Consider the following 17,587-nt stretch of genomic DNA (forward strand, 5'->3'; position numbering starts at 1 on the left):
ATCGGTTCTCGAACAGTCCTCGAAGGATTTTATGGTGCTCCGGTGCAGAAAATTCAATGACCCATGACTTTGTGAAAGTTTTACAAACGCTTGGCAGTAAACTTTGAAACAAGATTGTTTCTTCCTGTTCCTTAAGATGTTCTGTCACTTGTTACTACGTCTGTCATAAAGAAAGGACTAGTGGTTAAGTTGCCCTGCCTAAATATTCAGGTTAATTATAAAACAACCTACCGTTTCTGGAACACTCTGTTGGGTCCACAAAGCAAGTCAAGGACAAAAATGGGAGTAATTACCCACCTCTATCTTACCTGTTATCTCGCCTATTAAACGAGTGACCCTTGAGGTGTATTTATGGTTTATGTCTCGGCTGATCTGTTAATTGTTAATACAGGTTTGTCATTTAGTCTTTGAACTGTGTTGTTTCCATGTTAAGTCTTTAAATCTTTGTTGGAAATGTTTTAGGGCCTTTCTTAAATTTCTCGCTTCATTGCATACCCCGGCTCTTCCAACGACTGCTCCTCATATCAATGCTTGAATCATTTGGCACCAATGCCCTTTCCTTCGCCCCAGCTGCCAGGACAGTGAGTCCAGGACAACCCGTTCATCTGGGATCAATTAACCCAGTTAGGCAGGCTCAGCCGAGTGCCTGTTTCTGACTATACTCAACATAATGATAGGCTTTCAACCAGTAATGCCTTTGTTCTGGATGGGTCTGTTTGTTTTCTTCCTCTCGTCAGATGCAAAATTCAAGGGGTGCATCTGAGAAGGTCTATTTCTGCCCTCTTGTTTTTGGGTCTTTTAAGTTTCCTTTGCGTTTGAACTTTCTTAACGTAATTAAAACTTAGGGTTGGCGATCATGAATGTGGCCGAGAATGCGACGCAGAATGGCATCTTGGGTAGAACAGCGGTTGGCATTTGATGTCGGAAACCCCAAATCGCTCCCCAAATGTATCCCGTCTTGATTTGGCCTCCGTTTCCCACTGTTTGTGTTCATTCCTTCCCGACTCGCAAATGAGACTTTCACATGGATTCAGCATGGCTGGTCAGTCAATTAATCCTTTAACCCCAATATGGTTCAGTACTGAGGAATAGTTTGAATTTGCCAGCTCCACGTTTTAAGCCTTTTTATCTATTCCATTAGGCAAAGTTTGGAATTAACGAGCACAATCTCAATCAGACACGACTCTGTCTAAATAATATCCAATTCTGCTGAGGACTTCCTGTTTCCGAGATCCTCACTCAGAGGTTAGTATCAACGCATAACTCCCAGACAGATACCGGTACCCACGGCCATGCTTTGCCTCCTTACCCCCCAAAAATTCCATCATTTATTTTCCGGTTCAGTTAAGCTTATCAAAGGATCTGTGCTTGGAAAAGATGGCTAGAGTTCGGCATTGCAGGTGTCCCCAATGAATGACCATTCTGCATGCGGTGAAGGACGGTCCCTTACTTGGCTTTTGCATGGATTCACGTTACCCTCAGTCATGTAATAAGTGCCACTGCGAGGAGTCATGAAGTAGTGACGTGGTGAGTTAAGTTGCTGGGAAGTCTGTCCAGAGTGCTTGTATTTGTAAATTAAAATATCGATATTTGGCACCAGCCTGTTGATAATTGTATTGCACGAGCCAGGACGACGATATGCTGTATCGTTACTTTGTCCCACCCCTAACTAAGATAGTCCGTTACCTGGCTTTGAGAAGCACTGTTCCAATTTTCTATTTTCAATCTTTAATTTAAGATTTGTCTTCCCAACTGCGTTGAAATGATTCGACTGATGGACTTTAAGTTAAAAAAATAACTTGAAAACATAACATGTCCACTGGAAATTGGTAAATTACCAAGAAACAAGGCTGTTCCAAGTAACGTCAATGTCAGAAAGCAAAAGTGTTTTAACCTGATACAAAGGGCCACACTCAGAGGCAGACGAGAAAGCCAGCTGTCAGAGAGAAGGGAGGGGTTCCAGGATGATTTGTGGATGTAAGATAATCGGCCACAATGTCAGACAATCTCTCATCGGAGGCATTCAAGGTTGTGCATTCAATTACTGTTATTATTACACTCATAAAGTCAATTGAAGTACAATAAAAAAGCTTGAAGGACAAATACAAAACCTGCCCACCATCAAACCTCAAACAACTGCAGTATTTGCTAGTTAGAGTGGGCAGGATGGAGAGGCTGTCGGACAGCGGACGTCTGTAGCCTTAAACCCGACGGGATCGTCAGCTCGTTACAAACCGACTTAAATTCAGTCGTTACATTTGATGGTTTTGGCTCATTCAAGGGTCCTGACACAGGCAGGGACTTCGCTCCATTCAACAAGCACTTTATTGGGAGCACGCTGACCCGTTAAGATGAGACATTTATTTCAATAGTGCAATATTGTTTTCAGGCTCGTACAATTGTAAATACCTCATCCGAGACAATGTTGCAATGTCATTGGAAAAACTGAGTTACGTCTAGCCGATGCCTGATCCATTAAATATAGTCAGCGACAGAGACTGCTGGAATTGCATTGACCCGTGTTGCTCAACTGTCATAGCTTTACAAATACCAAGTGTGTTTGATATAAGACTTGCACAAGACAGAGTTGTAAGAGCTGCTGACCTTTTCCCAGCTCGGTTATGATGTCATACATGTTTTCTGACAGTCTGACTTGATCCGATCTCCGACGTGACTTGAACCCGTCCTGTCCGTTAATCAGTACCTTCCATTCTTTAGGCCGTCTCTTTTCTGACTGACAGTTCTATAATTTAAAATCCTGTGCCGCCATCAGTCAGCCGGCTGCGATCGTTGACCCCCGTAAAACAGAAGTGAACTTTTGAGCTTCGTGGTTCTGTGTGTGTGTGTGTGTGTGCGTGTGTGTGCGTGTGTGTGCGTGTGTGTGTGTGTGCGTGTGTGTGCGTGTGTGTGTGTGTGTGTGTGTGTGTGTGTGTGTGTGTGTGTCCAAAAATAGCCAGCAGTTTGTGTGCATGGCAGACGGGGCCTACAAGGTGCCTTTGTTATCATTCACAGGTCATCTTTGTGTCAGTTTGTGTGACCGTGTGTGTGTTTATGGGTACATGTCTGTATAATACCTAAACAGTATCAGGCCATAGGGGCCACGTGGAAAGAAATGCAAGCCTGCTGCCTGTGTGTGATCGACTTGTTTGATGTGGTGAATCTGGACATCTGATTATGTTGCTGTGCAAACAAACCCATGTCAGTCTTAGAGTATAAATGGAACAAACACTGTTGTGACATTAAAGAGTGTTTGGTTTCCCCCCAGATTTTTGATTCAGTTCGATTCATGGTCAACATTAATGCTCATGGTTATCACAATACAAGCTATGAGCATTCAAAACACTACTGAGCCTTACATAAAATAAGCAGGTAAAATACACCTTTCCATTCAGTTCTCAGAGTTAATGATTGCTGTAAAGATCGGATGTTTCCCAATAAACTTTGAACAGTAGTTTTAAGTGTTCTTTAGCAGCAGGGATCTCTCAAACCGAGACACATATTTCCCAGTGGCTGTAGTGGGTCTGAATGCTGATCTGTTTTCGCCAAGTTAGGAGCATGGTACTTGGGATGGGTTGCTGCTTTTGGTCCAGACTGAAATATCTCAACAACTATTGGATGCTCTGCTAGGAATTTCCCTAAAGCCATCTCTGGTCTCCAGAGGATGAATCCTTCTGACTCTGCACCAGCTCTGCACGTGTTTCAGAGAGCAATGCTGTGTTGTTATTAGAGAGAGGACAGTGGATAGTGCCGGAAATGGGGGAAGAGAGAGTGGGGATGACATGTGGCAAAGGGCGGATGGCGGGAGTTGAACCCGGGGCCGCCGCGTCGACGACTATAGCCTCTGTATGTGGCTGCCGATTTAACCGGAGAGAGCAATGTTTTGACAATATTATCAAGAATGATAATTAGCATTTGTCTTGTGCTTTCAAGGAACTGAGGCCGTCGTACACAAAGCAAAGCACAAACAGATAACCATGCGATTTGGTGCAGACCTTCATGGTCTTGCTGAAACTTGGTCATCTTCTCCATCCACTTATCCGGGGTCGGGTCGCGGTGGCAGCAGTCTAAGCACGTTGACCCAGATGTCCCTATCCTTAGCCACGTATTCCTGCTCCTCCTGGGGGATCCCGAGGCGTTCCCAGGCCAGGTGGGATTTATAATCCCTCCAGTGAGCTCTGGGTCTGACTCTGGGTCTCCTCCCAGTTGGATGTGCCGGAAAACCTCCAACAGAAGGCGTCCAGGAGGCATCCTAATGCCCAACCACCTCGACTGATCCTCCTCCTTTTGATGCGTAGGAGTAGCGGCTGTACTCCGAGCTCCCTCCGGATGTCTGAGCACCTTATGCTATCTCTAAGGCTGAGCTCACACTCCCTGCGGCGGCAAACTCATCTCGACCGCTTGTATCTGCGATCTCATTCTTTGGTCATCTTCTGATTTATCAAATTCTGGTGCCATCACCTGGTCAAAAGTCTTGTTTCCTCTGATCCCCAACTGATGCTATGGTTAATCTTTTCTTGGCATAACTTTTAAGGCTGTAAATTGTGTTGTTAGCTCCAGCAGTAAAAGCACTGTTCTGCAAATGCATACCCACACACCTGGATCCTCTTAACAGTAGCACAATTTAGGATTATCAAGGCTGTTTGCACAAAAAGTCAGTTGTTCAGTCTCTTCTTTATTTGTCAATGACAAATAAAATAATTAATAAAGATGAATCATTATTTACATGCAACAGCGATAAGCAAAGTGTAAAGCTTTTGCTCCGTATAGTGTTAGAATGAGAACACACTGTAGCTACGCTTTCTAAATGCAGCTGAAAATGCTCCCAAAAGACTGCGTTCCCTGTGAAAGGCTGCAGATTTGTTCCAGCATATACTGTGTTCAGTATGACTAAATGTAGTCTGACTCGCTCTTCAGGCCCTCTCACAAGCAGATAGACTCTTATAAAGCTGGATGGTCTAGCACTTTGCATTTAGGACTGGAGGTTAGAGTACTGTATATTCCTGTCCCTGCTTCCCTCTTCTCTGTGGGCTTCAGCCGTGCACCACATGATGTGGACCTGGAAGAGTAATGGCTGTAATCTGTGAAATATACGGGGTGTAGAGTTCTCACAGTTGGATCATTGTGCAGAACTGAAATGGTAGATGTAGCATTAGAAGGCTAACACCTGTAGTATCTGTGGCCTCTGATCGGCCATGAAACAACAGTTATGATGCCTCCTATAGGGCGGCCATCTGGGCACTCTGTAATTTCTGCAGGGTTTGACTTTCATTGGTTACATTGATTATGTTATATCCAACATATTGCCCATCAACCACCCCGTATGTCCCTGACTGACCTGCTAAGGTGGGTTTAAATACTGTGCTGGGTTGTGACTGGTGGCCAAGAGGAAGCCATTAGTGCCCCTGCTCCCGTTTCCCACCCAGGAGCATTATGGGAGGGTGAGCTGGTGTCTGGGCGGTGTACAGAACTTCCTGTCTCTCGTACTGCTGACTGGACTTCTTTTGTATGTGTGTGTTTAAAAGTATGTACTTTTGTGCTGGGGTCACAGTTAAGGTTGAGGCTGGACCAGTTTGGCGCCAAAGAGAAGTTACTGGGTTCATTGCAGACTGTCGAAGTGTGTGTGTGTGTGTGTGTGTGTGTGTGTGTGTGTGTGTGTGTGTTGTCTTCACAGGGACTGAGAGGGAACAAAGTTATGTTAGGGCTGGAAAATGGAATATCAATATGCAACGTTTGAACAGCTAGGACTTCCACTGTCTCTTAGAAAGTAGCCCGAGGATATATAATTAATATCAGATGAGGAGTTTGCATAACTCTATGACACAAACCTGCAACTTATATTTCGCTACATGGACAGTATACCACTTTAAATCTGCATGAGCTGCAGGAAGATGAGCCTCTTGCAGAGTTTTAAGTGAGGAAAAATGACAAAGGAGTGCTTGTGGAGGCCGCCGTAAAAAGTTTTGGCTGATGGCGCGGAGGAGCTCTGCATGCTACTGAAGAAGCGGATACACTAATGCCTTTACAGCAACATGATGCAGCAATTTGGGCAACTAACAAACTAGTTTTATAGACGGCACAGTGCAAACTATCACCAGGCCAAGAATGAGCCAGCAAGTTATTAATAGTGCCCACAAAACTAGTCTTGTAGTAGACAGCTGGGCTGATACGGCAGGAAGTGTAGACGTGAGCTCAGTGGAATATTTCTTTCTTTGAACACTGTAGCTGTGAAGCTGTAAACCGTCACTGATTTCAGTCCCTGCTGTCTCTCCGTCTACCACACAAGACTCCATATAATCTTCTGTTTCCCTTCACTGACTCATTGCATTCAAATAGTGGCATTCGATGTGATTAAAGCAGAGCCGTTCAAACGGTTTTTAAATGTCAAATTAGAGAACTACACCTTTGGGATAATGAAAACTGAAAGTAGTTTATTTTCTGCTTGTTGAAAGACGTGTGTTAAACGTGCTAACTGCTCACTGTGTCCGTTTCCAGATGTATGGCCGCTACACCCAGGAGCTCGGGGTGTACGCCAAAGAGGAGGCCGCTCGGCTGAGGGAGAGCGGGCAGAGGCGATCGGTCAGCGAGCGCAGCCGGACTCTGGATCTGCTGGAGTACGACAAGGGACGCTGTGCCAAGTGTCGCAGTAAGTTTCATAGAACAGGAGTCAACTTTCAGCTGCTCAGACTGATGCACTTAGTGTGATGCTGTCAGTATGTGTGATTTCTACATAATGGTAAATAAACTGCACTTATATAGTGTTATTCTAGGCCTGCGACCACTCAAGGCATTTCACACACTGATGGCAGGGGCTGCTGCGTAAAGTGCCCAACTGTCAATCAGTAATCATTCACACACCATATTCTACTCAAATGGTCAGGAACAGTGTGCTCCCAATCCACCTGTATTTCAATCTTCCTGAACCTCATGTTTTTATGAACCAGTCAACTGAAATGTGATTTAAAACAGAAGCTATGTCCGTACAGACGAGATGTTTCACTTGTATTTTAAACACAATTTACGGCGCAGCAGCAGCTGCTGCAGACGAAAAGGTCAGCGGCGATTGTAATTTGTTATTCATGTTGAATCAAACGCTGCAGGGCAAAGCTGATGTTGGTTTGTTTTGTTTCTGGGATGTGGCACATGATAGAAGTGTGACAAATCAGGGAAGGACACATTGTGACAGATAAGAAATCCCTGCATCTCCATCCAAAAGTCTCCGTTTTATGGGCTCTGAGTAATCAGAGCGGTGAGGTTTGACAAATAAAGCATTTAGTGTTGATTTTGCTGAAAACACACCAGTAACTCTGGAAATGTCACAGACTTGGATCAACAGCTTTATGGGAATATTTGTTGTGTGAATTTCCTTTGTTGTGTCTGCTTCTGAGCCAAAAAGATGAAGGATATTGATTCAATATCGATTTGTGTTAGGGGTGTTTCAGTTACAATATCAGTGCACCTCTCACCTGGTGCATTATCAAAATGTTTACAATAAGAATTGACCCCAAAGAAGTTACATCATGGACTTTTTATTTAACAACACACAGCAGTCAGCACAGTATTAACAACTTTATGAATTACACAGCTTATTAACTTTTTGTCCAGTGTCAGCTTTTTAGACAAACCTTTTAGGGCTTCAACTTGCGCGAGATTTGGCCACGAGATCTCACAGCGTGAAGAACAAAGCCACTCGAGAGTTATAGGGAAAGGCACACTGTATAACAACATGCCGAAAATACACGACGCTTAACGGAGAGTTACATAAACATCAGAGCAAAACTAACTCACATATTCGTGGACGCACACACGATAAAAAGAGTCCGTCGGCGATCACTGATGTCTCCGTAGTAGCTGCAGTAAACAAGTCCGGGCATGTCTCCCTCACTGCTGTGTTTCGAGGGGATGTGCTGAGTCGTGCTGCGTTCAGGAGCACTCAGAAATGTGAGTGATATAAATATGAATCGATATTGGGTCATTCAGATGAAAATCGATTACCTCCAAACAACCGATGACGAGCCCTTTTGGGGGACCAGCTCTTCATCTTCTGCTTCCGACTTTTGTTTCTCCCGACCGTCTCTGTTGTTTACTCTTCCACTCTAAACTCCCGCTGCAAGGTCGGCGCTCATGCCATGACATGCCAGCTCCCCCAAAAGTGAATCCAAAGCCTCCATCGCCCCCTGGGGGAGCAGCTGTTAGTTTAGGGAGCGCTTGATTTGATATACAGCAGAGCACGTGTTTTAAATCGCCTTCAATCACGTTTACTTAATCGTGGGAAGCCAAATCATGATCGGGATTAATATTCCATTAATCGTGCAGCCCTGCTCTCGACACAGCAGCCCGAGCCTTTCTGAAGCGTCACTGACCCACGGAGGGGACGACATCTGAACATTCCCTCGGTCTTTGAAATGTAATACTCAAGGCACTTTGCTGCTCTGTAAGACACCTAATGTGCTTGCTTTGGGAGCTGTGATCATGTCGGCTGGTGGGATAGAGACGAGAGGAGAAGAAATGCTGCAGCGCTGAACAATCAACACAACCGCTGTGAATCTGTGGACGCCGGCATGTGAATGGATCCTGCTTTTAAATGCACGGGTGGACTCGCGTGATTCCCCCTCCTTCCTCCTTGTACTGTTGATGTTTAATATATAAATATAATTATATATCTGTGTGTGTGTGTGTGTGTGTGTGTGTGTGTGAAACAGCTGATAATGAGATTAGATAAGACTGTGTATAGGACACATAACAGGATATAAAAGGCTGTAAACACAAGTGGGGAATGTCATTCAGATGCATGAGGACGAGGAGAGAAGGTCTTTACTTTGCATCAAACACACACACACCAACAGTTGCAGACGGTGTGTGTTTGTGGTCAAGCTTTATTGGACTTGGTGACCCGTTGGGACTCGCCAAACAACATCCACCTCCCCACACTTGATTCGTCTCTCTCTGTCCTTCTCTCCTTCACATGTCTCTCTGTTGTCACGCCTCTCGTCTTTTCTCTGTTCTTGATTCCAATTTTATTGAAAGAAATTATGAACATTGTGCATCGTGGTTTTACATTTGAACTTTGCTACTTTTTTAAAGGGGAAAGACAGAAACTATTGAAAAGGTCGCACTGCTTAAAGCATTTCAAACGGAAGCTGGAACACTTTGGATCAAACTGAGGTTACTCAAGTGACATCACTCGAGGCAACGCATCAAAGTATCGAAACCTTGGCATATGGAGTTACAAAGAGCTCCTTCATATCTCTGCTTCAGGCTAGGTGCTACATTAGCTGCCAATTTATAAAACATCCAAACTGTTGCCAGCCAAGTTGCATTGTGGGTAAAGTAGGCACCAGGTGTTCCAGGGAGAAGAAAACTACTCTTGTTCTCCTGCATTGATTTTTAACACTCTTCATCATGAGCCCGACTCTGTTATAGACCTGGAATGCTAAACCAGCAGAGTGCTCATTCAAGTGAACACACACAACTCCCAAAAAAACAGATAAAAAACATCAGGAAAGAGAGAGTGTGTACTCTCCCGATCTGTTCAAAGGTGTCCGTGCCTGTTGGACTAATAAGTGCAAGAAAAGTTGTGTAATTTTATTAGACTGTTCTCCATCAAAGGTAGTGACTTTCCAAGTCAGGGGGATGTATGATATAAAATCTACAAAATAGGCACATAAATAAGTCTTCTTAAATAATAGATAACCTCGGGTAGACGGTAGTTCATTCTCTAGGGACGTGACTGTGGAACCAGAGGTTGGCCGTTTCACATCCCGGTATGGACCAAACGTGGAATTGGGGCTGGTAGCTGGAGAGGTGCCAGTTCATTTCCTGGACACTGTCGAGGTGTCCTTGAGCAAGGCTCCAAACCCCTCAACTGCCCGGGGCGCATGTCCATGTGCAGCCCCCTCACTCTGACAGCTCTCCATTAGTGTTATGTGTGGAGCATGTTTGTAAAACAGAGTGATAAACATTTAAGTTACCCTCTGGGATTAATAATCTTCTTCTTCGTCCTCTTGTTTTTGTTCTGCTTCTTCGTCTTCTTCTTCGTCTTCTTCTTCTTCTGCTTCTTCTTCTGCTTCTTTTTCTTCTTCTTTTTCTTTTTCTTCTGCTTCTTGTTCTTGTTCTTGTTCATCTTCTTGTTCATCTTCTTCTTTGTATTCTTCTTTTTCTTCTGCTTCTTCTTCTTCTTCTTGTTCTTCTGCTTCTTAAAAGAGGAAGAAAAGCAAGACTCTTCACTCACAGGCAGGGCTGGCACCACGATCAGCCTTTAGTATGCAGCAGTTTGAAATCTGATCCGAGTGTAGAATTGGAGCTACTCAGGTAACTGGATCATCTACAGAAAGACTTTAACTTCGGTGTTCAGATTTCTTACTGAGAGTTCCCATTTCCAGAAGAACTTCTTGATCATTTCTCTGATTGCACATTTAATCTTAAAGAGATTAACACTTTATAAAGCCTGTCTTAAAGAACAGACACTCAAACACATAAATGCCTTTGAATGAGGACTGTGACCTTTGCCACCTTATGTTGACATTAGAGGTTAGTAATGGGTCTCTTCCTGGTCTGAATGCTGTCATGTGTCATGAGGGTCCTAGAGTCTGAAGAAAAGTAGTGATTGTATGCTTTAGAGATAAACTGACACCCTGTCCTCCTCGGACCTGGAACCTGCTCACTGGTGTTTTTATGGATGACGAGAGATCAAAGCGAGTGAATCAAGTCACTGCTGAAGTGCTGATAAGCACAGCAGTAACACCTTTACCTCTGCAGCTGCCTGTTCTCTGTTGATGTAGCGCCCTCTGCTGTTGAGAATCGCTCAATGCATCCAGACCATACTTGCTGCAGATCTGCGAGTGTGTGTGTGTGTGTGTTCTCGTGTGTGTGTGTGTGTGTGTGTCCTCTGCTCTCATCTCCGTGATGAGTTCTGCTGTTGTTTCGCTGTCGGCTGATGAGTCAGCTATCCGTCTCTCTCTCCCTCTCTCTCTCTCCGGCTCTCATCGTCTCTGTGAGGATCAGGACACAGAAAAACGCCGGCAATTGATTTGATTTGTCGCTCAGCAGGTAGCTCAGGGAGATCTGAGCGTGCACACACTTTTCTCTCTGCATGAGGAATGTAAAAACACAGAGTGGCAACTGGCTGAAGATATATGTAAATATAAAGTGACACACACACACACACACACACACTTTTCTTCATTGCTGCTGTGGGTAATGACTGCAGCTGGGAGACAAGGAGGTTCTCTCTCTCTCTCTCTCTCTCTCTCTCTCTCTCTCTCTCTCTCTCTCTCTCTCTCTCTCTCTCTCAGTGCTCTCCTGCTTGGATCGGCACAATCCCTCCTGTATTGTTGCTCGCTCTCACTCTCACTCATTTTTTATTTGCCTCTATTAAATGTTTCAGACAGCAACAGGAACTCCAGCTGGTGCAGAAGGAGCTGTCATCATTTAACTGCGTGTGTGTTTAATGTGTTTTTTTCTTGCTTGAACAACAGGTAGCGTCTCTGTAGTTCAGTCAGACAGTTTGTGATAGTTTGAAATGTTTATTGCAGCAGCAGAACGAGCTCGTGTTTGGCGCCTCGGCTCTGACCGCGTCGCTCATTACAGATTTTATTTTATATGCAGAAATTTGAGGAGATAATATCGTAACCCGCCTGAGTCGGAGCGTGCACCTGCAGGACGCTGGGGCTAAAAGCAGGGTTCTTCTGGAACATACACAGCGCAATATCGGGGTGGGGGGGTGTTAATACGGGATGATCCGACTAGAGGGGGAGACGGAGTTTGATCTACAAGCAGTTTAGCTGACAGCTAACAATGTGATCCAGCTGTGAGCGGTTTATAATCATGCAGCGCAGTGAGGACACAGATCTATGTGTGTTTCTTGGGCTCTGCCTCTGACTCACCAGGGTCGCGCTCGCTCCCGTATTTCTGTACACAACCTTTACAAAGAATAAAATACGTCTCCACAAGCTGTGAATGAGATGAACAGGAGGCGATCCATGCAAGTTATCATGAGTATGGGGAGGAGACAGACGTTTGGAGAGGAGCAGATATGACGCAGACCTGTGCGTGGTTTGATGCTCATACCTGAATCAATAACGTCACGATCTGTCCGTATTTCTGGGCACAGTTAAAGTATAAACATCGTCTCCACAGGCATCTCTGTCGTTCATATGCGGTGCAGTTCATATATTTTACTGTTAACACGGAGCTGCCGAGATGCATCAGGCTTCATGATCAAAGAAAGTTTCATATCACGTCATGTGATGCGAAGCCAGGGTTGCCAGGCCGGGCTAGTTCTGAAGAGACCAGAGAGCAGACCGTTCCCGTTGTGCCGTTCCAATTAGCGCTCTGGTGCGATCGTATCCCTTTCAGAAGCTCTGCAATCCAGCCTGATCTGCGGTGTCTGTTTGGAGTAGTGGGCCGCAGCCGGCAAGTCGATTTCCTTCTCCCACAATCCCCCCCCATATTGCTGGTGGCCCATTTGCCGGAGTTGCCAGATTGCCGGTCCGAGTCTGACTGAAAGTATGAGTGCAGGACTGGTGCAGGGCAGCGGTGGGAATGACGGAGCCGAGGGAGACGGAGCGGAAATCATGCAGCTTAAATAGACGCCACATTGGGCGGAAGTGTTTGTCAGGGGGTTGTGGAGAATGACGCATGTCAAGTGTGAAATGAGTGCAGCTCACAGAATCCTGCTGTTAGTTAATTATACTGTAGAGCCGTTTACTATGTATAGAGTCACTGTTTCTATGCTGGTTAATGTTCATGAAACAGAATTTAAAATGCACGAATTCAATGTTTGTAAAAGAAACAGCTGTGAAGTCTAATGGATGAGTTGTAGTCATACCATTCAAACGGCATAATGGCATACATTCATTTCAGCGGTTGGGATGAGGGTCAGCACCTCCAAGTCTGAGGCCATGGTGTCCTGCCGGAAAACGGTGGATTGCTCCCTCCGGGTGGGGAGTGAGTCTCTGCCTCAGGTGAAGGAGTTCAAGTATCTCGGGGTCTTCTTCACGAGTGAGGTTAAAACGGATCGTGAGATTGACAGGCGGGCTGGTGCTGGGCATTACCGGACCGTACCGGACTGTTGTGGTGGAGAAGAAGCTGAGCCTGAAGGCAAAGCTTCCGATATGAGTTTCCTCCGCACGGTGTCTGGCTCAGCCTTAGAGACAGGGAAAGGATCTCAGACAGTTGGAGGGAGCTCGGAGTAGAGCCGCGGCTCCTTCGCATTGAAAGGAGCCAGTTGAGGTGGTTCGGGCATCTGATTAGGATGCCTCCTGGGCGCCTTCAGTTGGAGGTTTTCCAGGCACGTCCAACTGAAAGGAGACCCCGGGGTAGACCCAGAGCTCGCTGCAGGGAATATACCTTGGGATCCCCCAGGAGGAGCTGGAAAACCTGACTGGGGAGAGGGATGTCTGAGCTAACTTGCTTAGCCTGCTGCCACCGCGACCCGACCCTGGATAAGCGGAGGAAAATGGATGTTATGGATGGATGGATGTAACCTTTACAAGTTGGAAAACTGAAGGAGTTAACTGGCTCTAACTTTCCTTTCACTTCTCTACCTCTAAAGTGTGTCTGACTCTTCTGCAGCTTAAGCACCACAGTGCTGCTGAACCTGAAGCCCAAATGTAACACCTGTGAATTTTTGGAATTTATTCATTCAATTTTCAGCTTTTAACTGGAGACTGTTAAAGCTCGACTGGCTTTCCCCCTGCAGCTACTCTCCACATCTATCATCCCCTTATGAGGCAGAGCCCAGTCGTGCATCACCAGCCGGGGCACCTTTACCCTTTCTGAGGCTGAGGAAAAGCTGAGTGGATCTTTTTGTGGGGAACTGTACATTTGCTCAAGATCAAACAGCCAGAGAAACTTGTTCTGAATCACCGTTTAAAAAATAGACATCTATGGAAGCCTGGCAACCCTGGAGGGAGTTCATGAAGCTGATTTACCTGCAAGTTTTCTACAGCAGCCAAGAATACTTGTTCAGGTGACTTTAGGACATAATGCCTCAGTGATTGGAATAACTGTTATCTGCTGCAGCTAACAACTGTATAACTACTTAAAGAGATTGTTCCCTGATTTCCCACCTTATCTCCACCCATCGGAGTCAGGTTTACCGTGTGGAAAATGCCTGCAGTTCTTGCAGATGTTCGCTGTGTCTCTGGGGAGCAGCCGGGCAAAGCTGCAAAATCTGTCGCGCTTCCTGCAGCTTGTTTTGCAAACTGGCCACGTCTCCACCGGCGGAAATTACATTCCAAGATATGAGGATGTTACGGATGAGGGTACATTTTTGAGTGTTTTGGCCAGAGTGTTTATTTATGTGAACAAAAGTATAAGAAAGAGGAAATGTGTATGGTTACAGCCTAGGCAATGGCTGCTCATGTGAAATGCATCTTGGTACATGTAGGCGTAGCAGGCACAGCTGAGTGAGCAGGAAATCTTATCCTTCTTGGTCAGTAAAGAACTCAATGAGGAATGTATGACTTTTTTCAAGGGAAAATTTAACCATAATGATTAAATAATTATATTAAAAGTGGTATTCATAAAATTGTCTGATGTTATCAGCTATGTAAATATTGGTAGTATAATGTAAACAGAAAGTTCCACATGTGATGTCTGCTGTAGCTCTGAACTGAAGCTGTCATAGTTTTCTGGTTAGCTAGCAATTATATTGGATTATTACACAGCTGTGTTCAATACTTGAGTCTGATTGGTTAATTACGGCATTCCGAGGTCTGCTATTTCTTTATAACAGGCCGTTGCTATGAAGAACAGACCGTTGCTATGAAGAACAGACTGTTGCTATGAAGAACAGGCCGTTGCTATGAAGAACAGACCGCCGCTAGCAATGTGGCTCTAATCACACAATCCGGAGGACTAACTGTAATCATATCAATCCACTGAGAGAAGTCTGGTAAATCTGACGTTGGTCTGTTTACAGAGGGGAAAAAAGAAAAGAGACGAAACAGTGGAGAGAAAGCAATAAAGGCGCAAAAACTGAAGCTACGACACAGAGATGTACAAACCTGAAGACGGCACATGAAGTAAACATAAGAACACAGTACGGGATACAGCGGCGTTTAAAGACGGTGAATGGAAAATAAAATGTCAGCAGACTCTGACAGTGACGAGACAGAAAACCTCCATCAGGTGCTGCGCTGGTTCCTGCGGTCCCGTTCACCGTGTCTCACTTCACCATCAGTGGAAATGTGTCCATTTAATGTGAGTAACAACAGCTAGCTTAGCTCATTTTAAGAAGGCTACAGAGTTAACCGTTGCTGTGGACGCAGCTCTCTCTTTATTTTTAAACGGAAAATGAAAATAAAATCATTTCCAAATCAATATTTTGTGTCAAATATTTCGTGTCGGCATCCTGCTCACTCTGTTGGGGCTCCATTCCATGAGAACAACCTGCTCATGAAACATTATCCTTTACATATCTACCAAGCTAACTGTAAAGATATAAATACCACCGGACAGTGAACGCTCGTCACTGTTGTTTAAGTATAAAGTGTATCTGTGTGTCTGTCAGACTCCCTCCTGTCACTGGCCCTGCTGAAAGAGCGTTTGACTTGCGTTGGCATCTTCTCTCGCCCGGGCAGAACGAAGTGCTTTTATCAGAGGTGAACAGCGTGAGTGACCAGCGGACATCTCTCTTTGCAGAGTCCAGCTGCTGCTAAAAATAAATACATTTAACAAGAGATGCCAAGTGTTTTTCAATAGTAAAGCTGTCCACTCCTCAGGGGGCACTTGGATCACAGAACGTCAGATGGGGAGGCTCTGGGACCTGCAGGATCAGGTCGCACGTCTTCAGTGGTGGCAGAAGTACTCAGATCTTTTAGTCAAGGAGAAGTGTTGTGAGCCAAAAGTACTTTAACTGCAGGAAAATCAGGTGTGATGTTATTAGACAGTCTGCTCACGAACAGGACAAGCGGTAAAGATAATGGATGGATGGATTCTAAGAGTCGTATATGATGCACTTTTCTTTGTTTACAGTTGGAAAGCAAGAATCATTTCTGCTACTCATCTCTCATCAACTTTTTTCTTTTGTATCCTTGTTTTTTGCTCTTTTACTCATCCAACTGAAACATTAATGAAGCATGTCAGAAGTTTGAGCTTAAATGTCTCTTTAAGCGACAACTGCAAATAACTCACAGACATCTGAAACAATGGGCTGAGAGGCAAGTCAGAAAGGTTGGACATCTTTAACAGTGTATTGGATCAGAGCTGTCGCTTCACAGCTAGACGGTTCATGGTTTGAATCCTGGTTCAGACGTAGAGGGCCTGTCTGCGTGGGTTCCCTGTAGGTACTCCGGCTTCCTCCCACAGTCCAATCCTCGTTAGCTTCAGTGGTGACTCTAAATGGCTCGTAGGTGTGAAAGTGAGTGTGAAAGGTAGTCTGTCTCTATGTGACAGCCCTGTCCAGGGTGTGCTCTGCCCAATAATGCCACTGCGACCCTGAACAGGATGAGCGTTGTGGATAAGGGAACCTAAATCTGCAAAGTACCTGAAATGGAGCGGTAGAAGTCCACCAGTAGCATGAATTATGTTTTACTCAACTCATTATGAAGTACCTCAGATTGTACTGAAATACTTACACACTTGATTAAATGTATTTTTGTGTATCTACTTATCCTTCCCTTATCCGTCGCTGAACGTTAGAGTACTGACCTTAGTTCAGACTTTGATCACAGACTCTCTTTAATGCAGCACTCCTGCATATCCAGGTTTTGACCAGTTTGCATGGCTGGTCATAAATGCTGGAGTGAAACATTTTGGCCTCATCGAGGCAGCTGGCAGCTGAAAGCAGCGAGCCGGATGGGTTTTCATGCCCACAGCGCCTCCATTTGGAGACCGTCAACTGGAAAACAAGTGCCACAAGAAGGAACAGACGGTGTTTTCACTCACTGTTGGCTGTGCAACCACCCAGTGCGGCCCTTTGGGAGAGCCTGTCACTGCGGCAGATGGCCAGCAGGGGGCAGCGTTGGGCTTTACAGCAGCACGTAGCGAAGGAAGCTTAAGGTAGAAGAGTATACTGGTAGTCCTCTCTTCTCCTGTTGTTATATGTGTGTGTGTGTGTGTGTGTGTGTGTGTGCTCAGGTGTGTAACATCAATTGGACACACAAATATTCATGTATTCTTCCATAACCTCTTTTTTTTGTTCGGGTCGAGGTTAACGTTAATATCACTTCCTTTTGTCGACACCAAATTATTTCATTCTGTTTGGACATCGCAGGTGAAACTATCGTGCTCTGAAGGTTGATGGCACAAAGGTACGGCATCTAATTTTAAGACTGAATATGTTTGAAGTGAATCCCGTCAACAGGCAGAGTTAAAAGGATTGTATTACTGTGTGTGTGTGTGTGTGTTTGTGTGCGCAGCGTAACAGATTCTGTTAAAAGAGCTCAGCCATGAGAACAGACATGAAATATTCAGCTGACAAGAGGAACCTGCCCTGCCACACACACACACACACACGCACACACACACACACACACACACACACATAAGGATGCGGGGTGGAACGTATCTCAGCAATGCACCATTTCCAATCCCAGTCAAGCTTTATTTACCCGCAGCAGTGACTTAGTGATCTGATGGGAGA

General features: G+C 45.1%; 1 protein-coding gene across 1 annotated transcript in view; it reads left to right on the forward strand.

Annotated features, from left to right (window-relative positions):
• The first annotated feature begins 6,492 nt into the window (after positions 1–6,492).
• The window catches only part of clcn2c (chloride channel 2c), a 136,065-nt gene continuing 124,970 nt past the window's right edge, over positions 6,493–17,587 (forward strand). Inside the window, exon 1 of the mRNA XM_069676530.1 lies at positions 6,493–6,643. Coding sequence (XP_069532631.1) covers positions 6,493–6,643 — 151 coding nt within the window. The remainder of the gene's footprint in view (positions 6,644–17,587) is intronic.

The sequence above is a fragment of the Semicossyphus pulcher genome, unplaced genomic scaffold (genome assembly GCF_022749685.1).
Source record: "Semicossyphus pulcher isolate SPU_LCO1_2020_fin unplaced genomic scaffold, fSemPul1.0.p SCAF_26, whole genome shotgun sequence".
NCBI classification, from domain to species: domain Eukaryota; kingdom Metazoa; phylum Chordata; class Actinopteri; order Labriformes; family Labridae; genus Semicossyphus; species Semicossyphus pulcher.